Source organism: Lissotriton helveticus, chromosome 3_1 (genome assembly GCF_964261635.1).
Source record: "Lissotriton helveticus chromosome 3_1, aLisHel1.1, whole genome shotgun sequence".
NCBI lineage: Eukaryota > Metazoa > Chordata > Amphibia > Caudata > Salamandridae > Lissotriton > Lissotriton helveticus.
Window position 1 is genome coordinate 374437059 of NC_136061.1, and position 26841 is coordinate 374463899.

Below are 26841 nucleotides of genomic sequence, written 5' to 3' on the forward strand. Positions count from 1 at the left end.
TGACGTCACCGACGCCTATAATAGGCCCACGCCGGCGTGATGACATCAGTTCCGCCCTTTTTTCCGTGCCTTCGAGGCACACGGACGGACCAATGGCAGTAGAAATATACCTAGCATACACAGTACACAATAGTCAAAGTAACACACATAGTGTGAAGTCAATGCAAGAAAACATTTGAAATAACACATTTCCTTTGACCATAAAACAAATACAATACAAATAATCCGGTATAGAAGAGTGGACAACGGGGAGGCGGGTGGGTCAGTGAGGAATCCACAGGCAGATACTGTATCTACCAGAAAAAGCGTTACCGAAGGTAAGTAACTTGTTCTTCTGATAGATACATTTGCCAGTGGATTCCTCACCTTGTGAATTGAGTCCCATAGCAGTCCCCACTCCCTGAGGAGGGTGTCCACTCTGCTATACCAAGAAATCCTGGTGGACAGAGCGCGCAAAGTGGCCGTCCCTCCTCAACTCGGAATCCAAGCAGTAATGCTTTGCGAAAGTGTGGAGGAAAGCCCAAGTCGCTGCCCTACAAATATCTTCTACAGGCACACCCCTAGGCAAAGCAGATGTAGAAGACTTTGCTCTAGTAGAGTGAGCTCTAATACCCTCTGGAGGTTCCTTACCGGCCAAAGAGTAGCAGATCTTTATACAGGGGATGATCCATCTTGAAAGAGTTCTCTTATGAACCGCTCTTCCTTTCTTGCAGCCAGCAAAACCAATGAAGAGCTGGTCATCCATACGATAGTCTTTAGTTCTGTCCAGGTAAAAAGACACCGCCCTTCTAGGGTCCAGACGATGTAACCTCTCCTCCTCCTTGGAAGGGTGAGGGGGGAGGATAAAAGGTAGAAAGGGTAATGGATTGTCCTAGGTGAAAGGGAGTCACCACCTTAGGAAGAAAAGCAGCACTGGTCCTAAGAACCAATCGATCAGCATGAATGGTCAAGAATGGGTGTTTGGAACGAAGAGCTTGAAGCTCACTTACCCTCCTTGCCGAGGTGATCGCAACCAGGAAGACTGTCTTAAAAGTCAAAACCTCATAGGACACTTGTGTAAGGGCTCAAAGGGAGCACCCATCAAGTATGTTAAGACAAGATTTAAGTCCCATTGAGGCACAATAAAGGGAGTAGGAGGGAATTTATTAGTGAGACCCTTCAAAAATCTTAAAACCACAGTAGATTTGAAAAGAGAAGGCTGGTCCGGCAAACATACAAACGACGACAAAGCCGAGAGATAACCCTTGACTGTGGCAACAGCAATCCCTTGCCGCGCCAAAGAGAGAGCAAACTGGAGAATATCAGATAAATGGGCTTTCAAAGGGTCTACAGATCTCTCTCCACACCAGATGGCAAATTTAGTCCACCTACACGAATAGATGGACTTAGTGGAGTCACGTCTAGCTGAAAGAATGACATCCACCACATCGTGTGGGAGAGAAAAGGAATTCAGGTTGCCCCGTTCAATCTCCAGGCATGAAGGTGTAATGTCTGGAGGTGGGGGTGTAGAACCTGCCCCTCCATCTGAGAGAGGAGGTCTGCCCTGTGAGGGAGACGGAGCGGCGGGTGAGAGGAGAGGTGGAGAAGATCAGAGTACCACACCCTTCTTGGCCAATCCGGGGCGACCAATATAACTTGGGCCCGGTCTTGGCGAATCTTCCTCAGAACCCGAGGAATCAAGGGTATGGGAGGAAAAGCGTAAAGGAGTTGACTTCCCCAACTCAACTGAAACGCATCCCCCAAGGCTCCTTGCATTGGATACTGGAGATTGCAGAATGACGGGCAGTGAGCATTCTCGCGAGTGGCGAACAAGTCCACCCGAGTTGTCCCCCACATCCGAAAGACGTGACGAACCACCTCCGGATGAAGCCTCCACTCGTGGTCGGCTGAGAACTGACGACTGAGGCCGTTTGCACGTACGTTCAGAACTCCGGCCAGATGATTTGCCATCGGGCAAATCTGATGGTCCTGAACCCAGGACCAGAGGCGCAGAGCCTCTCTGCAGAGACACTGCGACCCCACTCCTCCCTGCTTGTTGATATACCACATCGCGGTTGTGTTGTCAGTCAGGACTTGAACCAACCGACCGCGAAGGGAAGGGAGAAAGGCCTTGAGCGCTAGACTTATCGCCCTTAATTCCAGCAGGTTGATGTGAAGCAACCTTTCCTTTGGAGACCAAAGACCCTTGCCCTCCAGGCCCCCCAGATGAGCACCCCACCCCAGAGTGGATGCATCCGTTATCACCGTGGCCACCGATGGAGGATGTTGAAAAGGCTTTCCTTGCAACAGATTGCCTTCCACGCTCCACCAAGACAGATCCGCTGCAGTTTCTCTGGAGATCCTCACTGACTCCCAGAGATCTCCATTGTGTTGATACCACTGCCTGCGGAGGCACCACTGGAGTGCCCTCATGTGCCAGTGTGCATGGTTGACCAGGAGAATGCAAGAAGCCATCAGACTGAGCAGGCAAAGGACCTTCAGGACTGGAAGGACCGCTCCATTGTAAAATAAAGGAATCATTTCCTGTATGTCGCGAATCCTTTGAGGAGGGAATGCACGACATACAGTTGTGTCCAGTACAGCACCTATGAACAGGATGCGCTGGGAGGGCACCAGGTGAGACTTGGGTACATTTATCGAAAAACCCAACCTGTGCAACAACTGGGTTGTCTCTTGCAGATGTTGGATCACTCTCTCTGACAACTCTGCTTTGATCAGCCAGTCGTCCAAATAGGGGAATACTGGAATCCCCGATCTTCTGAGATGTGCTGCCACCACTGCCATCACCTTGGTGAAGACTCGAGGCGCAGTAGTAATTCCAAAAGGCAGGACCGCAAACTGATAGTGTTGCGACCCCACCGTAAAACGGAGATACTTCCTGTGCAACTTCAGGATAGGGATGTGAAAGTACGCATCCTGCAAGTCGAGCGACACCATCTAGTCTTCTTCCAGCAGCGCTTGAAGAACCTGAGCAAGGGTTAGCATCTTGAATTTCTCTTGTTTTAGATAGAGATTCAAGATCCTTAGATCCAGGATAGGACAAAGTCTGCCATCCTTCTTGGGAATCAGGAAATACCGGGAGTGGCATCCCTGACCCCTTTCCTGCTCTGGGACCACCTCTATCGCACCCTTTCTCAATAGAGTCAGTACTTCCTCCTGTAGAAGCAACAGATATTCCTCCGTGCAATAACCTTGGCAAGGAGGGTAATTGGGAGGGAATTCCCGAAAGGGAAGGGCATACCCATTTTCTACGAGATTGAGAACCCAAAGATCTGATGTAACCGATACCCAATCCCGTAGAAAGTGGGTAAGCCGACCCCCCACCGGACCCGCATGATCCTGAATGGCGGATCTAGGGCTGCTTTTCTGTGGCTGGGGGGTTGGAGGAGGTGGAGGAGGAAGAGGCCTGACGTCCACGTGGACGTGCTCTTTGCTTTCCCCTGTAAGACCTGTACAAGGTATTCTGCTGCTGCTGTTGTTGTTGCTGCTGCTGCTGACCTTGTCAAAAGTTGCGAAAGGAAGAGCGACTAAACCCTCTGAATCTCCTGGCCGAAGAACCTCTGATCTGGAGTCCTAAAGATGTGGCAGTAGCCCTACTGTCCTTAAACCTCTCTAAGGCAGTATCAGCCTTTTTGCCGAAGAGACCAACACCATCGAAAGGTAGATCCAATAAAGCTGCTTGGACGTCTGTTGAAAAGTCTGATGATTTTAGCCAGCCGACCTTCTCGTGGCAACCGCAGTGCCCATGATGCGAGCCACGGAATCGGCAGTATCCAAACCGCTTTGTATTATTTGGCATGCCGCTGCTTGAGCGTCAGACAAAACGTCCTCAAAATCACTCCTACTCTCAATAGTGATCCGAGGAGCCAAAGAACGTAATGAATCCATAAGTGCGTGCACATATCTCCCCATGAGACAAGTGGCATTAGTGGACTTCAATGCTATACTAGCCGAGGAGAAAGTCTTTTTGGCCACCTGATCCTGCTTCTTGGCTTCCTTATCCCCAGGTACTTGGGGAAACGCAGTCAAAGACTTCTTTGAACACGCCGCCTGAATGACCAGGCTTTCAGGAGAAGGGTGAGATGATACAAAAGGCAGGGTCTTCTGGTGCAATTCTGTATCGTCTTGCCACACTTTTGGAAACAGTCGGAGCAGTTGGAGGCTTTTTCCACACCTCCATAATAGGCTCTGTTAAAACCTCATTAAACTGAAGCAACGGTTCCACCACCGAACTAGGAGAGTGTAGGACCTCAGTAAGAAGGTTAGACTTAAATTCAACTGTTGGCAATGTTAAATTAAGAAGTCCCGCAGCCTTCCTCATTACTACATGATAAGGTTGGACGTCCTTAGAAAGCGCATCAGAACCTGATGGTAACTCCCATTCCGGGGAAAAATCCAGGCCACTAGTATCTGCTAGGTCCTCAAAGCAATCTTCTTCCAGTTTGCCTTCCTCCACATCAGGACGAAAGTCAGCATACCTTTGCTCCTCCAAAAGGCGTTTCGCCTCCCTCCTGGACCTCTCCTTAACACGTCTCTCCACTGGATCCACCATCGACTCCGACGGAGCCGGGACCGACGTCAGTACCGAATCCGATGGACCAGTGAGTTGAACTCGAGGTCGACTTGGAGTGGGCGACGCCGGGACCGGCATCGACGACTTCGGCGGAGCCGGGTAATGCCATGGCGGCGCTGGGGCCGGCAAAAACGGCATAAATGGAGCCAGGGCATAGGAGTGTGGAACCCCCAAATTGTAGGCCAGTGGACCCATGGGACCCAAAGGTGCTCCAGAGGGGTACCAAGCCCTCGAGAAGACGCCATACATAGCGTTCAAAAACGCAGACGGGTCTTGGCTTGGGGCATGAAAAGGAGGCTGAACACCCTCAGGCTGGCCTTGAGGTGGGAACGAATCCGGCTCCTCCACAGGCACGGATTCTCCTTCCACCGGAACTTCTTCTTCCTCTCGGGCCAGGGACGGCGCCGGAGACAGATTCGGAGCCGGCGAATGCACCTGCTACACCGAAGGCGAAGCCTCACCTTCCTGATTCGAAGCTTCCTGTGGAGGGATCACCTTTGATCGAACCTTCTTCGGCGACTTCGATCTCGAGTCCGACTCCTTACCCGAGTGACGTCGGGACTCATGCCTCCTCTTCTTATGCTTTTTTCTTGATTTTGAAGCATGATCCGTAGAGGACTTCTAGGTCGACTCCTCTCGAGATCTTGATCTTGACTTCGACCTCGCCCTTCTCAAACGAGACTGTGAAGACTTCTTACCTTTGTCAGCCTTCAACTTCGCCACCAAGAGCTTGGTTTCTCTATCCCGCAGGGCCTTCGGGTTCATCTTTCGACAAGATGAAAATCTTCCACATCATGGTCAGAGCTTAAGCACCAGAAGCAGTCCTCGTGCGGGTCCGTGATGGACATCATTTTCCCTGCAGGGCTTAAAACCAGTCTTCCTTGACGACATCGTCGCGAAACAAAGACGCAGATAGATGAAGGAAATAGCAACAAAGTCACTAGAAAGCTACCGAGGTTCCCCGAAACCGTTAGCGTCAACGCATTGTGTCCTCATTTCAGATAATTTTTTGAGTAATACCGGCCTTTATACATTCTATTTTTTCCAGCGCGTTCAGAGGTTTTCCACTGATCCTCATGCTGGCGGGTACTGTACTGGTACTTCTGCTCTTACTACGCAATGGCTGCCCATCTTGTGGTAGTGCACATACCCGGACACTTACAAATGTACCGTGACCGAATGCAACAACTTTTGGTATGCTTGCCATTGCGACGCTTGGCTTAAGTTATGAACTTAATTTTCGCCTCGCCTACGTCACTTGCGTGCAACCTGTGTTCTATTGCCAACGGTGCCCCGTCCATTGGTCCTTGGATTTATGCCTCACCAATGCGTCCGGCGCTAACCTAGATTATGATCTGTTGGTAGGTCCATTACTGGCCCATGACCAGGCCTGTTCTGGAGATGGCCGTTTGATGCATGCCACTGCACTTGGAATATTGGCTGATGGAATACCTGTGAGGATGCACAACGCCTCTTGCAACAAAGTTTCATCGAATATCACGCAAGTTGCCCGGATAGGCTGTTGGAAGCATCGGATAATAAGGGGCACGTGTGTTCCTTTGCTCTCAACTGGATGGCATCCCTTTTTGCCACAAACGACAGGGATGACCTTTTGGAATGAATTGCATTCTTGAATTCACATACCTGGATGAGTATTCTGGACTCGCCCTAATAACATTCTAAACTAGACTTTTGGTCTCTTCCCAATTTTTTTTGTCTTCAGCAAAAGTACTTGGACTGTTTAGCTTTGCACTCTGTTTGGAGATTTTGCTATTTGCTACGATCTGGCCAAGGGGAGGGTGTAGTATGGCCAATGGGGACATTGTTGACATCGTTAAGTTAGCACGAGACCAGCTGCCATGATGCTGCTTTTGCGCACGTTACTACTTGACTTTATTTTTACAAGATTCTGTTTATGCCTTTCACATGAGAACAGTCTGCTTCTTGCGTTCTCTGCTGGTTTCTGGAGTTTAGTCTGAACACTGTAAGCAAGGTTGATAAACCATTCCCCTTGTTATGCTGTTCTGGTCAGTTCCTCACACCTAGACAAAACACGCTAACACTGCAGCTGGAAACTAGTGCTTTGATATTAAAGGGAGGCATGTTTGGTTAACACACACTTGGAAAGAGATCTTTCCAGGGAGAAGAGCCATGCAGTTCCTATGATGTAGATATAGCATCTAGGGACTAAGGTATGCCGACAAAGCCCAGAGAGCTATTATATAATAATACAACTTCTTGCTAAGGGGAGGCTGGTTACGCCTTATAGTCCTTTATCCACTGTCTTTATAGGATGAAATCTCCCTTTATGATATATAGCCTTGCTACAATGCTAACTGTGCTGATATTATGCATTTCGCTACAGGTCGTGGCTCGTATACTGCGCTTTAGAGCACCATCGTTAAAATAAACATTTTAAACTTTATTCGTGTTTTGTTCAATTCTTATAGTGGACATATATGAGTGAGAATGGGAAAAGAGGTGTCTTGCTACTGCATTTCCTGAGAGATCCGGGACTGTTGTGTTCTGTGGTGTCTAATCATTTGCATCTTCGTGACTGTGTAGGACAGCAAGTGAGACACTATAGCTAGTCGGTCCTGGGATTGTGGGTACTGAGGGGGTAGGAAGGCATAGCCCCTATACACCGAGGTCCCGTATTCCTGCGCATAGTTCTGTGCATGTGCAGAATCCCTGCAACAGCGTTGTCAGAGGGATCGGCAACGGATGAGGCGTTGTGAGGTCGACTGGCACCGCTCCGGATCCAGGCCTGGATGCCTGGGGGCCCTGCGGTGCCAGGGCCGCTGGTATCGAAGGCCTAGAACTCAAAGGCGTGCCAGCAGAGTAGGTCAGCCCAAAGACATAATGGAGGGCTTCGTAGGGGACACTCTGGCTACTGGAAAGGGAGGGAAGCTCTGAGTCATCCCAGCACGCTCCACGGGCAGAACCGAAGGACGACGACCCTCCACATCCTGCGTCGTCCAAGGGACAGGGAGAAGGCAAAGAGCGACTGTGCTTCTTCGCCTTCTTGTGCTACGACTTACCCGATGACGAAGACTTGGAGGAATTATGGTGGTGAGTCCGTGACCGGTACCACAAACTCCCTCTCGAGCGGTGCAGCGCTGACTGCCGGGCCTCCAGAAGCTTTCGGGACTGCTCCCCCAAAGACTTCAGGTTCATGGCCCGACAGTCTGGGCACAACTTCAGGTCATTGTCGCGCTCCAGGCACCATAGGAGCACATGGTGTGGGTCCGTAACCAACATCTTGTGACAGGAGCCACAAGGTTTGAAGCCCGTCTGATGATGGGACATCCCTACGTGCACCAGGAGTCGAAACGACGCAAAAAGAGGTCGACAAAAGTCAAATAGAGTGAGTCAAAAAACAAGTAAGGTTACCGCTCTCTCCGGATCTGCTCTGGCTGGCGCGGAAAGAGAAAGAACTGACGTCAGCGTGCGGGGCGGTGTCTTAGTAGATACGCAACGTCATCCCGGAGATCACGACGCAGACAACGAACGTGTAGTTGATCAATGCTACCTACCAGAGCACAGGGGCACTGCTAAGGAAAACATTCTCCGATCCAGTCTGATGCCTGGGGGTAATTCTAAGGTAAGGAATCTATAACTAATAGTCTATTTCAGATACTCCATTTGGAGTGACAGAGCACTCTACAAAATCTACCAAATAATAAATAAAAAATAATAGGCCACTGAGGCGAATATGTCTCAGTGGGCAAGGCCATGCAGCCTTTAAGACTTCTCGCCCAAAAATAATGTCCTTTCTATTACAATGATGGATCGTAAACATGTGTTACAGTTAAGAGAAAGAACAGTTCAATCTTGGGCTCCATCACTTAGCATGTGATTAAATGGTCTGCCAGGCTTCTCTGGTGAATTTTAAGGCTGATCACTGGTCAGTCAGTTACCAAAAATAAGCAGATAAAATATTAGCATGGATGGGCCGCTAAAGTACGTTTTATGTACTGTTGCATTGGGTTACTGGGCACCTAAAGTCTAAAAACTGACTATTTCAAAAGCATGTGACTGCAGGAAGGTTCCAATGCTAGAGAACTGAACATATCAGGGTAGCAAATCAGGTCAAAGAATAGTGAAAAGTGCAGAATATCTGCTAGTCATTACTTGTTTGCTTGGTGTTTTACTCCCTGTAATTTACCTCAGACACTTGTCCTAATTGTAAGTAATAAAAAACACCTTCTCACCCATTTCCTCGCACTGTGAAGCAGGGCACATCAAATTTGCAACATACAGGGTATTTATTTAAAATGTCATTTGGATTTATTTCTTAAAAAAGGAAAACGTCAGTGATGTGTAATATTACCTTTGCAAATAGAAACTTCAGAACACAAAAGACTTGCATTTCACAGGCTGAAAACAAGCAATGATTGGCAGGGCACACTGGCACACAGTAGTTTGTTGTAGAGGGGGAAGACACAGTAAAGAGAACACCACTGGCAGGTGTTCGCCATCACTGCAGCAACCTGTGGAATTTCTTCTAATAACGAGAGAACTCAGACTGCTCAAAGAAATGAAAAATTGCAAGGAGCTATAATTTTTGTAGCATACGGGCCCTGCCGAGCTGAAAATGGAAATCTATCAAGAAGTGTCAGATTACCAGCTACATGTGCTATTAAATCCAATAAATCATCTTCTGCCGCCCAGCAGTGGAAATCAAACCTTACTGTCGATTATATAGGACTTGTATACTGAGATGGCCAAGAGGTAGTGAGTAAAGCAAACACAAAAGCACTATCATGATACTTCTGACCAATGCTACCAGAACAGGAAACTGGAGCATGGCAGAGCTTACCCAAAACCGGTATAAGCTTTCAGGAGGCGGCAGGACCAGGAATTGTGAAGCACCACACATTATGAAGCCACCTTCCGTTCAGGCAGCATGCTAAAGAAAAAAAGCAGTATAACCTCAGCTGACACTGTGGTGAGCCTGGCACTGGCTAACACATCCCTTTGATGCCTAATACAAGGAAGCATCTCACAAGGGGGTAAAACTAAAACATAAGCGACCTCTGCCAAGTCATGAGAAACACCCTTCCTGAACAGCACCTCAAGTGCTAAGCGACAGGGTGATATTTGGCTTCATCCTTTTACCTCTCAACCGATCTACACTTCACAGCTTCTGATATCAGTCAATAAAGGAAGCCTCCAAGTGCTAGTTCTCAGACACTATACAATAAAAACCTGAAATATGAAATACAGGAAACAACCCTACAATGCATTTGAAGGAAATTGTTTGTTCTGTAACCGATTCTTCCTCATGGTCTTACATTTAGCTTTCGCACAAGGATTTCTTTCACTAGTATGTGTCCCTCCCTTCCCCCAGTGCAAATAGTAGTTTCCCTACAAGTGCACAGCATAAAAACATATCTCTCTCTTTCTCTCTCTATATATATTACAACGAAAAAAAGCATACCCAATTTTACTCCTAAAGTGGGGCTATTTTTTTAAATGAAGGTGATTTGTTTGGTAATTTATTTTTTTAAAGAGGGAGAAAGAAATAATATAGGTGAGCAAGACGTGGCACCTGAGGGCATGCTAAAGACTTTCTCCAGGTTACAAACTATCATGGAAGGGCAGCTGGACGGACAGAACAGTGTAAACACCTGCAAATTACAAAAACAAGGAAAGGAGCTCCTTTTTATTGAAAAGTAAGATTAAAAAAACTACACACTTTGGGTTACTCAGAGTCAGCAGGCAGTCTGAATCCCTGCTGTATATAGCTGCGACTGATAGGAAATGAACCAGAAAATGAAAAATACAAAATAAATATCCCATTTTGCCCCAAATGAAAGCAAATATCCATGCTGCAGGAGATGGCCTCCTTGGGGAAGAAGGCCTTACTCATCAGCCTTCTGCACAAAACACAGACTCGCTATTAGTGATCGCACGTGTAATACAGACTAGATCTGCACAGCAGCAAAGCAGAACGGCCAATGTGGGTAGCTTTGCCCAGCCACAGGCTCGGGAAATTGGGAGCCTCACAGGGCCAGTCATACAGCTTTTTACACCATGCCGAGAAATCATGTCTGTATTAAACACACCCTCACAGCGGGGATGAGGTGTTACCTTTCAACCAGAAGTAGCTATAACTGCTCTTCTGGTCTTGCTCTCTGTATGACCAGCAAAGCAGAGCTTTTGAAGAGAGGGAAAGACTCCTTTGGGCTCACTCATTATTCGGAGACTGCTCCCCAGAACCACTGCAAAGGGCATCCACAGCCCCAAGGCCATTTAATACCATTTCAAAAAATAAGCTCGGACTTGTGGCTTTCTTTCTCTCTGCACATATCTGCTGCTTCGCTTGGCGGGTGACCGCACACTGTTTGTTCAGTTCCAGGACAGCCCTATCGGTCCATCTCATCCAGCAGCGGAGTGGCGTCTCCAGCCACCGACATAGGGGTGCTCTCAATCATTGGGCTGGGCGACGGCCGAGGGGTCAGCCGCTGCTTCTGCTTCCGGCGCTCGGCTTCCTTTTCCTTCTCTTGCCGCCAGGCCTCAGCCATTTTGCCCCAGTCGATAGCAGCATGAGGGTTGGCCCTGTCAAGAAAAAAGTGGAGAAAGCCACATTTGAAAGGGTGTTTGCCAAGTAGTGGGTCTAAACAGCATCTTTAGCAGCCAGTTAGGCAGTGAGCAGAGACAACGAAATAGGTGAAAATCGTCTTCACAAGAAAAGTTACATTCCTATCACAATGGGTACCAGCAAGTGATCCTTACTAATTTTGGACGTAGTGAATATGAAACAAGAAGGACTAGATCTGTAGTTAAACGCCAATACAAAAACACTGGCAACGCTAATAGGTCTTTGCAAGCTTCCATGTTTCTGTTTATATTTTCTTACAAATCTAAATAATAGACATTACAAGAGTAAAAGGATTATAAAAGTTATAAAAGATAAAAACAGAGAAATATTTAAAGGTGGATTCATTGCTTTGCCTAAAAAGTAAATTAAATAAAAAAAACAATAAGAAAGTAGAGATTAGGCTACCAAACGTAGCACTCAAGTGTACTACTTTCTAGGTGGATTTGCACTGAAAAATGCCATCACTCACACTGAACATAGCCAATGGATGAGGTGGGCCGACTCATTGCACAGGCGCAAAATGTGAATAAGTAAATATAAAATATCCCTTGGGATCAAAACTCAAAAATACATTTCATTTGTACATCCATACATTCACCTCTCATCAGAATAGTACTACTCTATTGTCTCAATGTATGTGCGGTACTTAATTCCTAATATTATATACGTCAAATTCAAGGAACCGAGTCCCAGAATTGATCGATTGGATTGTGGACATTATGTGATTCCATTGAATTGATACACCGATGATTATTGACAAAATCACGGAACTTGGTGTCTCTTTCTGGTCTTCATTTTATATGTTTTTATATATTTTTTGTAATGGCATTGTTTATGTACTGATCTTAATGTGACATTTTTATGGTTTTTAAATGAAATTTTGATATCAATAAATGGATAGATTGTAACATTGTACTGTTCAGGCGCTTTTATAAGTTCAAAAATAGGATTATTAGGAATTAAGTACCGCACATACATTGAGACAATAGAGTAGTACTATTCTGATGAGAGGTGAATGTATGGATGTGCGAATGAAATGTATTTTTGAGTTTTGATCCCAAGGGATATTTTATATTTACTTGTTTATGTGGCACCCTGTCCCTTGGATTGCTGGGCCATTCCCTTTTATTTTTCACACTTCGCAAAATGTGAATGATTCTGCAATGGACGAAGACGCTAACCATAAGTGTGTGTTTTCATTATCATCATTTGGAAAACACAAGCTAATAAAACAACAAAAGCAGTCTTTAAGCCAGACCTAAAAACCTGTACCACTCATGAGGATCTCATGCAGCAGGCACTAGGATGATAGAGGTTAAGGAAATGTTCTCATGGGAGCGGTACTTGGCAGACCTTCCACAAGGAATCGGTTGATTACCTGTGTCTAGAAAAACACTTCTCCCCATGACCCCTTCCCCCTCATGTGTACTCCATAAAGGCTGAGAGTTGAACTTTTTGTTGACGCACAGGAAATCCTCTCATTAAGCAGGTTAGTGAAGTTTCTAACAGTAGTGTCTTGTACCCAGCTGTCCCAAAGTACTCCCTGTTACACCAGTATTTGAACCAGTTCCATTTTGGGATTTAGCACTTTCGCAAGGTTAGCCTTCTTGCCTCTAAGGACTTTCATGGATCTCTTGTTGAGCTGCTAGAGATCTAACTCTAGGTCTTCAGGAGCCATGCTTCTAGGCTAAGAGTGGCTGGCTCTGACTGGTATATTTGATCCCCCCGTTTTGTCAACAAATCCTGATGCGCTTGTAGGCTCATCACTCTGTCCAGGGCTATTTCTAGCAAATAGGAGAACCATTCCCATCTGGCGCATTGCAATACTATCAGAATTAGTGTCATGGGTGTTTGTTTGCGCCGGTCTAGCACCAGGGGTACTAGCGATGGGAAATGAGTACACAAATATACCTACCCAGAATATACCAGTGACCAGTGGGTGACATGGATGCAAAGAGCAAGTTACTTACCACTGGTAACACTCTTTCTGCTGGATCCTCTATCTAACCGCAGATTTATTATCTTTAAAATATCCCCATGTGCAAGATTGGATTTGGAGGATTTCAAACAGTGTTCCTGCATGTCGGGAGTGATACAGCCGCATATACGCACCATCTTGAGTGCAGATGTCGGTTTCTATCTTGACTTTCTGCACCTTCAGATGCGGAGCACAATAATCACAGGTACCAGTATGCAGATCTTTAGTTGGCGACAGGTTGTGATGGAAAAAGAGACCCATTCCAACGAAACGGTAAGGTGAGAGGGCAGTGAGGAATCTCCATATACGTAAAACAGGGTTGTTGTTGGACGCACTGCGCTTTTTTGAAATGAAGTTAAATCAGCTGTCTGGTGCTCCGGGGTATCGTTCTCCGACTAGGAGCGTGAAGCAATACAACATGGGTGGCACCCCCCACTTTGGGAAGCGTCCCCCGGGCTCCAGTTGTGTCCTTTACCAGGTTTCACCAGTATAAATAAACGGTTAATCTTGAACGTTTTTATTTTCCAAAGTTTTTATTTTTCATCAATGATGTTCAAGTCACATCAGATATTGTTGTTAGTCACAAAGCTTTTGTAATTCAAATAATGCACTCAATTATCCCAATGCATTTCGGCATTTCAGAATTGCCTTCATCTGGGGACGTATTTTCGTTAGTACAAAGTTAACGACTCGTCTGGGGTTTCCGTGAAATCCATGTCGGGAAACCCCAGACGAGTCGTTAACTTTGAGTGCATTATTTGAATTACAAAAGCTTTGTGACTAACAACAATATCTGATGTGACTTGAACATCATTGATGAAAAATAAAAACTTTGGAAAATAAAAACGTTCAAGATTAACCGTTTATTTATACTGGTGAAACCTGGTAAAGGACACAACTGGAGCCCGGGGGACGCTTCCCAAAGTGGGGGGTGCCACCCATGTTGAATCTCCATATACCCCAGAAAGATAATTATCAAAAGTAAGTAACTTGTTTTTCTAATGAATATTTCTAACCACAAACACCTCACCTTTGGACTAGTTCTTTATGTTCCACCACTACATTTCCCTTTGTATCCTCTCTGCGAAAAACGATTTAATTGTCCTGACTCCAGGTTGCCTGTGACCACTAACGTTATAGCGACTCCTGAAGTAGTATTATGTGCAGCCTGGCGTGGATTATTAGGGGTATGCCAATTTGTTTCTCCACTCCCCTCAGTGTTGGAGTTAGTCACTTTTGGTAAAGGAAAGCTTGATTTGTCAGTGTCGGGACCCTCTTTGTATTTGGGAATACTTTTTCTCCCTGAAGTTTAGTCTCACTCCCAAAAATGCCTTCTCTCTGTCTGGGAGTGGGGATGATTTTCCCATTTTCAAGGAGAACCCAAATAAGTGGAGTGTCTCCATGACTGTACTAATGTTTCACTGCCATGGTCTGAATTAATTCACCCATGGATCCCTAGTTTTCTCCAGAGCCGTGCAACTATAGCAAGGCACCCTGTGACGTGAAAACCCTTGGGGCAAACTTTATCCCCAAAAGAAGCACCCTGAACTGGTAAAGTACTTTGCCTACCATGAAGTGCGGGAACAGTGTGTCTCTGGTATTCATCTGCATATGTAGGCAGCTGTCCTTGAGGTCAATGGTTGCCATGTAGTCCCCTTTCTGCAACTGCGGAATAACCTCTTACAGTGTGATCATTTTGAACTTTTGCATCTTTAGGAACTTGTTCAAAGCATGTAAGGCTTGGGTGGGTCAGAGTGTCTTGTCGGGTTTGGTACCACTAAATAAACATAGTGGACCTCTTAATATATATTTCTTTCTTTGGGATTCTCGATTGCCTGTTCGCTTAGAAGGTCCCCGACTTCTTGGTGTAGATGTCGCATTGCTTCATTGGTGCAGATGTTGCTTTCAGCCTGATGTTTGGAAGACTTCACATGAGTTATATAAAATAACCCAATAACCATTTTGTATTATGTTTAGTGCCCACTTGTCGGGGGGTGTATGACCTCCATTTCTAAAGAAAGTCTCTCATCGTACCCCTTACTCAGTTGTTTATAGGGATGGTTTCTCTGACAAGTCACTTGCCAGAAGACTCCTCCTCGAAACAGACCCCTCCAGACCCCTGAACTGCACATCACCTTATTGTCTCACTTCCTTTCTTCATCATCTGCAGTATCTATTCCACAGCTGGTCCAAAGTGGTTCCCGCCCATAAAAGACAAGCTTACTATTGTCTCCTGTACCTCCGGTTTGAAGCCAGTTACCCTCAATCATGTGCGTCTTCGTAGGATGGTGTCCACGCACAACTGTCTGCTGCTCCTTCAGCTGCATCAAGTGCCGATTTTTAGACATGTTTGGAGACGTTCTTGCCCTACTGGGTCACTGCCTTTGCCTTCTTGTACTACTCATTATTTCCTTGACCACATTCCATTGTTGGTGTCTGCATCTATTCAGCAGCTCATGTTAAGTTTATTAAGTTTGCAAATGTGCCACTGCATGGTAGTTGAGCATCTCTACCTTTTGTCCTACCGTCTCCATCCTCTTGCTCTTCTTGTCTGTGGTGGTCCTACAGAGGTGGGCGCATTGGCTCCAAGCACCGTGGTGACAATGATGGAATTGGCCGTCACATTCCCCTTGATATAGGTGGAGTTTGGGAAGAACGTCTGTTTCTTCTCATCCCTGGTGGATGCTGGCTCCCAAAAAGTCTCTCTCCCTTGGTCCAGAGTGCTGTGAAGCACTGGAAGTTAATTGTTTTTTCCTCTGTGATGATAGTGGGGTCTCCTGTAGGAAACAGGATTCAGGTTGCTCCTCCCACGCTTGGACTCTATAGTTGTCTGTTATTCACTTGACCAGAGAGTTGTGAACTGCAATGTCATCTCAGGTGAGGTTCTGGAGGGATATGTGTCGATCCCTTCTTCGGAGGAATCATCACTACGGTTTCTTCAGCATTTGAATCATTGCTCAACAGCCTAAGTCCCTGAAAGAGGACTATTTATTCTGTGAGTGCATAACTGTGTAGTGTGCCTAAATGTATTTGTCCCTCACCTTAAGAGTTCTAGGTATAAATTCTAAACACCCCTCGCATCCTTCAGACTTATGGTCCTGGATAGGCAGAGGTTATAGCCTTTGGGACCATCTTTCTGTGAGTGTTTGTGGTGGCACTTGGAGCTAAATCTAAAAGAGCTATTGCCATCTCTCTCTCTCTCAGACTTCAACAGACTCCACCCCCATTCATATATGCTCCTACCCATGTGCTTGAGGTCTCACATAAAACATGAATTTTCAGTCTTTTTTAGTGGTGTTCACTTCCTCTGAGCATCAACTGTAAGTTCAGGGGCTGAAGTCCGACATCACAAGGGCATGGACCTACCCACCAAATGCTCAATGATGCCCAGAAAAGGAAGGGGAAAAGACTATTCTTGAACCACACACTAGATAGTAGAGCAATACTCAGCATGTGAATCTTGAAAAAATTCTCACTCTAAAACTAAAGGACCATAGTCAGGGGAAGATGAAATGCTTCTTTTCCAGCTCCAGCTGACAGCCACAATGCCTGTAATGAACCTCTTAATAAATTGGCCCCCTGTTATGTGACTGTAAATATAACAAAAATGTATCTCACTAGAAACTTTAATCTGTGGCTGGAGTCTAACACTATCGCCGAGGTATGTGTCATATTGGATTTTTTAAAGTTCTGGGGGCTGAGGCAGCTGGTTTTGCAACCCAAGCACCAAGCAAATATGTGTTGGCTGGGATGTTTTCATCGTCTGAACGAACATTCTGTAACACCCAATACAATTCCCTTTGACAGAGCATCTTGGGATCCTTTGTGTCCTTAATGGTAGTCTACACAAGTCTGGTTAGACTTGTGGTAAGGGCAAACTACTAACTTCTCGCACTTGGTCCCGGGGCTGAATGAAAACAACCTGAAGGCAGCCTTCCAGGGGTGGAGACTTAGTGAAGTCCCATCTGAGGACACAGAGTGCATGGTCTCACAATTTGTAATGGAGGTGCCATGGTCTTGGAGTCAGTGGTACCTATGAAGCAGACATGTTTTATGAGCATGACACCTGTTTCTTGGTACTCTCAACAGCTACCGGCTGTTCATACCTGCTGTGAAGTATTATAAACGCATCGGAGGGTGGATTACAGTTTAAAGGCAAAACAGTTGCATGTCGCTGATTTGAAGCTTTACAAGGTCTTTGGAAAGTCAGAAAAAAGGTAATGCTATCCAATCTGCCAATAACCACTAAATGTTTGTCAATCTGGCAATACCCATTTAAGTTTTTCAAGGACAAGTAACTTGCCTTCGGAAACATCATATCTGGTAGAGACAATCTAGACACAGATTCCTTACCCATTAATTTCCCAGGCATCAGATTAGATCTTGAAGACTTTTGCTCGAGCAGCACCCTTGCACTGATAGGCGGCATCGGTCGGCTCCACTTGACGTCCGCCCCATCGGCAGTGACGCCTGCGTCACCTATATATAGGCGTCACCACGGCGCACTGACGTTAGTTACTTTTCACGCCAGGAGTGTGAAGCCACGAAGTGCATTGGCAGTAGTGTGTTTAGAACATCTAGGGGCCTGAAAGGGAACTTTAAAATCTGTCCACAGTGCAGGGAAGATAGGTCCATCTAATAGACTTCTAGCCGCAGATTCTTTACCTTAGAACGGATACCCAAACAATGCCATCCCTGGAGGGGAGACTGTGGACAAGTTTAGAACGGGAAGTTCTGCGGGACAGAGCGTCTAAAAAGGCGGCCCCTGTGGACTTGACTGTCCAAACAGTAGTGCTTAGCGAATGTGTGCAGTGATGCCCATGATGCTGCCTGACAAATGTCAAGGACTGAAACACCATGTTGCAACACCGGTCACAGCCTAAGCTCTGGTGGAATGAGCTCTTAAGCCTTCAGGAGGCCGTCTCTTGGCCAAAGTAGCACATTTCGAGGCAGAGGACGACCCATTGAGATATGGTTTTCCTCTGCACCTCACAACCTTTCTTTGATCCAACGTACCCCAAGAAGAATTGATCGTCCAGACAGAATTCTTTAGTATGGTCAAGGTATAACATAAGCGCTCTATTTGGGTCCAGAATGTGGAATCGCTCCTCCTCTTTAGAGGGGGAAGAGGAGCATAGAAAGTGGGAAAGGTGATGATTGCCCCACGTAGAATGGCGTTACCACTTTTGGTAAGAAAGAAGCCCTAGTGCGAAGCACCAACTTATCAGGGAAGATGGTCAGGTAAGGAGGCCTGGATGACAGAACCTACAATTCGCTCACCCTCCTGGCATAAGATATTGCCACTAAAAAGGATGTTTTGTTGGAAAGTAGCCATAGGGGCCAGTTATGAAGAATTTCGAACAGAGTGTACATCAGGAAAGTGAAAACTAAATTAAGGTGCCACTGGGACATTATGAATGGGACAGGTGGGAATATATGTACAAGCCTTGTAAGAAATCTGTTTACAATAGGGGACTTAAATAAAGAGGGTGGATCTGGCAACATCAAGAAGGCAGACAAGGCAGCAAAGTACCCTTTACGAGTGCCCAGATCAGAGCCCTGCTGGGCAAGGGTCAAAATAAAGGGAAGGACTTGAGAGAGGGAAGCAGAAAGAGGATCAATAGAACTTTCTGTACAATATTTTACAAATTTCTGCACCCAGCAGGCGTTCACAGTTTTGGTAGAGGGATGCCTGGATGCCAAAATCACATCACAGACTTCAAGAGGAAGGTAAAATGCTGTCAAATGACGCCGCTCAATCTCCACGCAAGAAGGCACGGAGTACACAGGTTCGGGTGGAGGACACTCCCCTGCGGCTACAACAGACTATCCTCCTGAAGAGGCAGCCTGATCGGAGGATCGATGTTCAGTTGGAGAAACTCAGGATATCAGACACTCTGTGCCCAGTCCGGTGCCAAATCAATTACTTGGGCTTGGTCGCTCCTAATCATCTTGAGCACTCTGGACAGATGTGGTATTGGCAGAAAGGCGTATAGGAGGCCTGAGCTCCACTCAAGACGAAAAGAGTCACTGAGCGGGTGCCGCCATGGAAACTTCATCATGCAAAACTGCTGAAGTTGCTCGTTCTTGGAAGAGGCGTACAGATCTAACCAAGGCTCTCCCCACTTCTGTAAGAGACCTTGTGCCACCTCTGAATGGAGACATTATTCATGAATTGCTAGGCATCGGTGGCTGAGTTCATCACCTTGGCGTTCAGAGAACCTGCCAGGTGTTGAACCACCAGGGATAAGCTCTCCTGTTCCAGCCATGTCCAGAGATGCAGGGCCTCTTGACTAAGTGTCCAGGACCCCACTCCTCCCGGTTTGTTGCAGTACCACATGGCAATAGTGTTGTCCGTGAACACCTGAACCAGTTTTCCCTTGATGAAAGGAGGGAAAGCTTTTCATGTCAAACAAATCGCTCGGAGCTCCAGCAAGTGATGTGGAGTCTGGATTCTGCCAGAGACCAGAGTCATCAGATCTCCACCTCTCCCAGAGAGCTGCCCCATCCCAGGAGTGGTGCATCTGTCACTACTGTGTTATCTGGTATAGGAGGGAGAGGGGTTAGCCTCTGAAACAAATTTGGTTGGTCAGTCACCACCTGTGCAGTTCCCTACGAGATATGGACCATGTTGGAAAGATTCCCCTAATGCTGCGCCTACTATAATTTCAGGTCCCACTGCAGAGCCCGCAAATGCCACCTGGCATGTGTCAGTAGCAGGATGCAGAAGGCCATGAGGCCCAGCAGCCTCAGAGTCAGTCTCACCGAAAACCGGGACAGAAGCTGAAACATCGGTATCATAGCCTGTGTAACCTGGACTAGCCGCTCAGGAGGATAGACCCAAAATTACACTATGCCCAGAACAGCTCTGATGAAAGGGAGAGTCTGAGATAGAGTAAGGTGTGACTTCGGCACATTGATAGTGAATCCCAGCGAAAGCAGGAGGGTGAATCCCAGCGAAAGCAGGAGGGTGAATCCCAGCGAAAGCAGGAGGGTGAATCCCAGCGAAAGCAGGAGGGTGAACCCCAGCGAAAGCAGGAGGGTGAACCCCAGCGATAGCAGGAGATTCACCATAGTCTGGATGTGGGAAGAGGACAGTCTCGGGTGAGCTCGCCTTCAACAACCAGTAAACATAGGGGAAGACTGGCACCCCTGATCTGCACTGATGAGCTGTGACCACCTTGGTGAACACACGAGGAGCACTGGTAAGGCCAAAGGGGAGCCCTTTGAACTGAAAGTGCTCGTGGTCTACCATCAACAGCAGGTTACGCTGATGGCTGCCCATGATGTTGAAGGGCCGAACAAGGTAGGTTTTGAGGCTGCAGGGGGAGGCGAGGACTGACTCTACCTCTGGCTGCCCGACCCAAAGAGTTGAAAGGAGCTGAGCCCATGGGCACGCGGATAATTCTGAAATTGAAGTCTTGTGGGTGAGAAATGGCTGGCGCTGCCAAAAGCCCCTTCTGTGGTCACGAAAGGGGCAAAAAGCAGATGGATGGTCACCTAGAGGCCCAAGGATTTGGCTGTAGCCAGCGAGACCTTAAGTGCTCCAGGGTCATGTCTGCCGGGTCCCTGAAGAGATGGGTGCCTTCAAAGGGCATTTCCATAAGGGAAGCCTTGACATCCCCAGGAAAGCCAGAAGTTCTAAGCCAGGCAAGGCGTCCAACAGCCACTGTTGATGACATTGCTCTGACCAGCGAGTTGGTGGTGTCAAGCCCACATTGAATGGTGATCTTTGCTGCATCTCTCCAGTCAGATACTGCTTGGGGTAAAATGGCCTGGACCTCTTACGGTACCTGTGGCAGCACAAAGAGTGGGAATAACAGCCCAATAGAGGGGGGCGTGGCCAAGCGCTGAACATGGCGGACCTGAACTAAGTTAGCTCCGTCTCAAGCCCAAATACTTAGCAAATTATCCTGTGATCCCTGCACTCGAGGGACGCCCACCCTTGGCCGACTAACACCGGAGGAGGAGAGGCTCCCGGAGACGAACTCTGAGACACCGGCTGACCTTGCAAAGTGCGGAGGGCCGCCGAAAGCAGAGGGGCCTTGTGACGCGCCAGAAGCCGCGGACTGCCACAGGAAGTGGAGCCGACTTGTTTGCGGCCTATGGGCGGAGGCTCTGCGACGAAACCTGTAGGTGCGCGGGCACGACGAGACGGGCAGTGGCTGCCCCGGTAGCTGAGGAAAAAGGGGGCTGTGGCCGACCCCGAAACAGCGCGAGAGACACTTCCTCGACCACCGGAGGAATCCTTTACAGGGCGTGAGCCCCGGGAACGGAGCACTGGCACGTCGCATCGAGAATACCTGACACCGCCCTGAGAGTAAGTGGACCGGCGGAGCGCAGTGGCAGGGAACAACGAGTGAGAGAGGGGTGAATAGACACTGGCTGCTTCATGACTACGGGACCCCAGCAGGTAACCGCCTTGCACCGCTACTCATGCAGCAGCGAACGCCATATTGTGGCGTATAATCGCGCCCCGCACCCCTGGGCTCTGAGGGCTGATACATACAAACAAGGGCTGCCGGAGCGTCGGACCAGATGAGAGCGGTGCCCGCTCCGGTACAGGATAGTGGTCAAAGGAACTGACTGCCAGCGCAAGTAGCAGACCCCGGCGGAATTCGCCATAACACACCGGGTGCTAATGCCTACTACGCTCTAACATACCGTCAGGGACCACCTACTGGCTGATCAAAATCATCGCCTTAAGTGCCCCGGAAGTGGAGATACAGCACCGCATGGCCCGGCTACCCCCCTTGCTGTACAGAGTGGGGGTTTAAAGTGCAGAGGACCGTTTGTAGCGGACGCTCGATCCTAGGTCAGTAGTGCCGTGCTGGGCTCTCACGGAAGGGCAGAGACACACTCTACATGTGCGGACTTGAGGCATTGCGAAAACAAAACCTGTAGTCGGACCTGGTCACCATTGCAACGTTACAAGGCGTTCACTCCCACATAAGCGAATACAGCAAGAGGTGTGCCTGAGACTGAAACCACACACCTACCAAAACTACGCAGTGCCCGCATTGTCATTGACTGTATAAGTGGACCCTAATACCGCCACCCTGCAGACGCAAGCCATGGGGAAGCAGAGGGGCAGAGTGCTAGACCCGGGCACGAACGCAGACATGCAATCCACCGGATCAGAAGACCCGCTGGCCTCATCTAACATGGAGATCATACCGCCGACAGGTAAATGCACGCAGGACGCAAAACTGGACCTCATACTGGCCGAAATAAAGGCGTCAAGGGAAGCACTGGAATTACGTATGGATAACATGGCCACTGGCCTCTCGCTCCTAATGGCTGATCACAACAAACTAGCCGAGAAGGTCTCGGAACATAAACTCGCGCTCGATTATCTAATACCACAACAGACATACCACTCCACAAAACTCGAGTCCATGGAGAAACAGATTAAATTACTCTGGGACAAGATGGACGATGCAGAAGGGCGGGCCCGCCGCAACAACGTGCGAATCTTAGGAATACCGGAGCGAAGCGAAGGAAGGAACCCCACGTAGTTCGTTGAAGACTGGCTGAAGTCGTGGGCCCGCAAGATCTCACCCCGCTATACAGTGTAGAAAGAGCACATAGAATGCCGGCAAAGCCACCCAAGCCGGGTGCATCCCCGCGACCGCTGATAGCGCGCCTCCTCCATTACAAAGAAGAGACTCTGTGCTGAGAGTGGCAAGAGAGAAAGCGCCGCTGAGGTACGAGGATAAGACCATCTCAGTGTATCCGGACTTCACCCCAGCGGTACAGAGAGCCAGGTCGTCGTTCATGGGAGTAAAGCGCAAACTACGAGACAGGAATTTGAAATATGCCCTACTGTTCCCGGCCCGACTCAAGATAATATACGAGAATAAATCGCACTTTTTTGACACCCCCGAGGAAGCAGCAGAATGGATGGAGGTAACACTGACGCCACCGAAACACACAGGACCCTTTCGAGGAGGACCTTGGCGGAGGGCCCTCTCGTCAGGAGGATCACCAACTTTCTGCAATGGGAGACCACACGAAAGAGTCGGAGGCACACAGTGAGTCCATGCCGGAGCGCACCGGAAAGAAGACAAAGGTGGTGCAACTGACGGAGGCTGCGCTGGCCGCCCATGATGCGCGTAGCAAATGAACACCGGGAAGCAACACCGATACACACACGGAGGTGTCCGGCTCTGTGGATAGCCTACAGCTCTTTCCCAAAATCACGGCGCAGGTGGCAAACGAATTCTGAGTGTGTTTTCAGAAGACTCCGGATGGTAACGTATGAGATGTACAAAAGGTCAAGGGTGGGTAGACGGGGACTGGGGACACAATAGCTCTGGGCACGCAGTACCGCCACCGACTGGTCATGTCCGGATGTGAGTGACCTCTACCCCCCCACCGTATAGACATGTTAAGGTTTGACTGTTGCCCACGTTGGGCGTCAAGGTTTGGACCTCGGACTTCTTCACTCGAGGACCTTAAAGTTAAGGGGTTACAAGTTATGAAGGCACTTGATACAATATCCATACTACATACGACTCTCCTAGTGCAAACCCTGGCGAATACACTCACCACAGACGGAAATGGGGACCCCTAACACCTACAAACTATGCACCTGGAACGTCAGGGGTATGGGTTCCGTCCTCAAGAGGCACAGAATTTTAGCACAGCTCAACCGGCAAAATGTAATGATAGCATGCCTTCAAGAAACTCACTTGAACAGGGCGGAAAGTGCAAAGCTGCTCAAAAAATGGAAAGGTCAACTGTATGCTACCTCTTATTCTGTGTTTTCAAGGGGGGCGGCCATATGGCTCAGGAACTCAGTATCATTTAAGGCAGTGGAAACAAGACTGGACAACGAGGGCAGATATGTCTTTGTTCGTGGATTGTTGGATGGTTCCCCCGCTGTACTGGGCTGTGTGAACGCACCGAACTCAGGACAATCGGATTTTTTGACTAACATGAATAGAGTGATGGCAGACTGGTCAGAATATCAGTGGATTGTGGGGGGGGGGATTTTAATTCTGTCCTAGATATATCTCTGGATAGGTCACACCCACCATTACATGCCACTGAAAGCAGGAGACAGGCGGACGCGCTGGCGAAATGGGCGGAGGGATGGGACCTGACTGATATATGGCGCTGCAAACACCCGCTAAATAGAGAATACACGTTTTACTCCCCGCCCCACGGACTACACACTAGAATAGATAGAGTCTTCTGTACCAGACCGTTGTTAGAAGCAGTTACCGCAGCAGAACATATGGGCAAGACTTTCTCAGACCATAATCCGGTGGAAGTCACATTGCAATGGGGCAAAATCCCGACGTTCATTCCGACATGGAGCCTACCCACGGAACTGCTGGAAGACACTGTATTTAAGACATCACTGGCAGACGCTATCACAAACTACTTCAGTACAAACACTGGTACTGCTAGCTCACGGCTAGTAGAATGGGACGCCTTCAAGGTGTCAATGAGGGGGGAGGCGATGAGCACGCGGACGGGCATGAGACACAACGTGATGCACAGACTTCGGGAGGTGGAGAGCCGCCTAGCCATATAGGAGAGCGAGGCTGCGGGCACAAATCTACCCTTCACGCCGCCACAGGAGGTGCACATACTCCATGCTGAACTTCTGGAGGAGCTGCGCGTCCTAGACCACAGGGAATACTTATACAGACAACACACACAGGCGGACAGATCAGGGCCTTTGTTGGCTCGCATAGTACGAGATGCCCCGACACACATGCCCATACTAGAAGTCACAGACCAACATGGGTTGCCAGCCACGACACAAACGGACATTAACACAGCATTTAGAGACTACTACGAGACGCTGTATAGCCCACACAGACTGCTCTCTGAGGCGGCTCTAGAGGAGTTCATGTCAGGGATCGAACTGCCACGCCTAGAAGCCCACCAGGGGAAGGATTTAACACGCCCTATCACAGTTGCGGAGGTCCGACAGGCCATACGCGTGCTCCCTCGGAACAAAACCCCCGGGACCGACGGCCTCCCAGCCGAGTTCTATGAGGCATATATCGACCTCCTCGCACCACGTTTACATACAGTGTACCAAGAAGCGCTGCATACACAGACACTACCACAGTCGTCATTGCAGGGAATGATAGTATCACTTCTGAAACCAGGCAGGGATGGAATGCACATAGCTAACTATAGACCCCTGTCCTTACTAAATACGGACTATAAAATATTGAGCAAGATCCTAGCGATGAGACTAGCACAATATATCCCACAACTAATACACACCGATCAGTGCGGCTTCGTACCTGGCAGGAGTACGGCCATGAACCTGAGGAGGCTTAGCCAGCTCATGCTATGCGACCAGGCACGGGAGGGGACAGAGGGCTGCATTTCCCTCGATCTGAAGCAGGCGTTTGATTCCCTCAGGTGGGACTTCATGTTTGCGTCATTTGAAAGATTTGGGATCCCACCAGCATATATAACCTGGGTTACACTCTTGTACACCCATCCGACAGCCAGGGTGCGCACGAATAAATGCATATCGGCGCAACTGGACATAGCAAAAGGGACTAGACAGGGATGCCCGCTGTCCCCACTCTTGTTTATACTGGCACTTGAGCCGTTACTATGTAAACTCCGGGGATCATCACAACATCTGGGCATAGTCAGAGCCGGCACACCCCATGTGGTATCGGCATACGCAGACGATATCGTACTATACTTGCGGGACCTGGGGGGGAACCTAAGCCCCATCCCCGAGATCTTTGAGGGTTTCCGTACATTATCGGGCCTCGCCACAAGCGAGCCTAAGTCATATGGATTCTACTTCGCCAATGTCAAAACGATCACGCACCTACCCTTTGCGCCTCACAATCTCCAGGTGGCGAAGACCACCTTCCGTTACCTGGGGATACAGATCTATAGAGGTGCGATGGATATGATCGATGGCAACTTGGGTAAGGCGATCTCAACGTTAAAATCGCAGGTGCAATTCTGGACCTCCCTGACATTGTCGCTGGCGGGCAGAGTAGCCATCTCCAAGATGGTGGTACTACCCAGACTTCTTTACTACTTTACGAACATGCCATTATTGGTCCCTGCTACAATGTTCAGGACATTAAACACACTCCTTACTGAACTAGTGTGGGGAACGGGCCGAAGACGTATCAGCCTGTCCAAACTACAGCTCACCACTGCGACGGGCGGTATGGGGGTACCAGACTTCCAGGCATACAACTATGCTTGTCATCTGCAGTGGCTGGCCTACTGGCTGGCGGGGCGCAATCTGCATGAAATCGGCATGTCAGAAACGGACTGGTCAACGGGAACTGTCCATACCCTGTTATTACCAAGATCAGAGATCCCCAGTTCGACACCCCCCTACTACGACTTGCTATTACCTACTGGAGAAAGGCGGTGAAATACACGTCCCCTACTACCTCCTATGCCCCCACGATTCCTCTACTAGGGATCCCACTGGGACAAGCAACACTCTCGAACCAATCACTCACTATGTGGCACGAGGCGGGTGTGACACAGGTGGGAGATTTATTTGCAGATAACCGAGTAATGTCATTTGAGGACTTTCGTGCCACACACCAGACCCCAGGAGGGATGTTTCTCGTACATGCCGGGATATGTCGATACATAGCGCAGACGTGGGCACAGGGTGGACTGGAGCCATCCACGAACCCGCTACTAACAATGCAATACCTG

General features: G+C 48.3%; 1 protein-coding gene across 1 annotated transcript in view; it reads right to left on the reverse strand.

The window, feature by feature from the left end:
- Nucleotides 1-8822: 8822 nt before the first annotated feature.
- The window catches only part of SUPT6H (SPT6 homolog, histone chaperone and transcription elongation factor), a 1180384-nt gene continuing 1162365 nt past the window's right edge, over nt 8823-26841 (reverse strand). Inside the window, exon 37 of the mRNA XM_078680107.1 lies at nt 8823-11137. Within this exon, the coding sequence (XP_078536233.1) occupies nt 10945-11137 (193 nt within the window). The 3' untranslated portion in view covers nt 8823-10944. The remainder of the gene's footprint in view (nt 11138-26841) is intronic.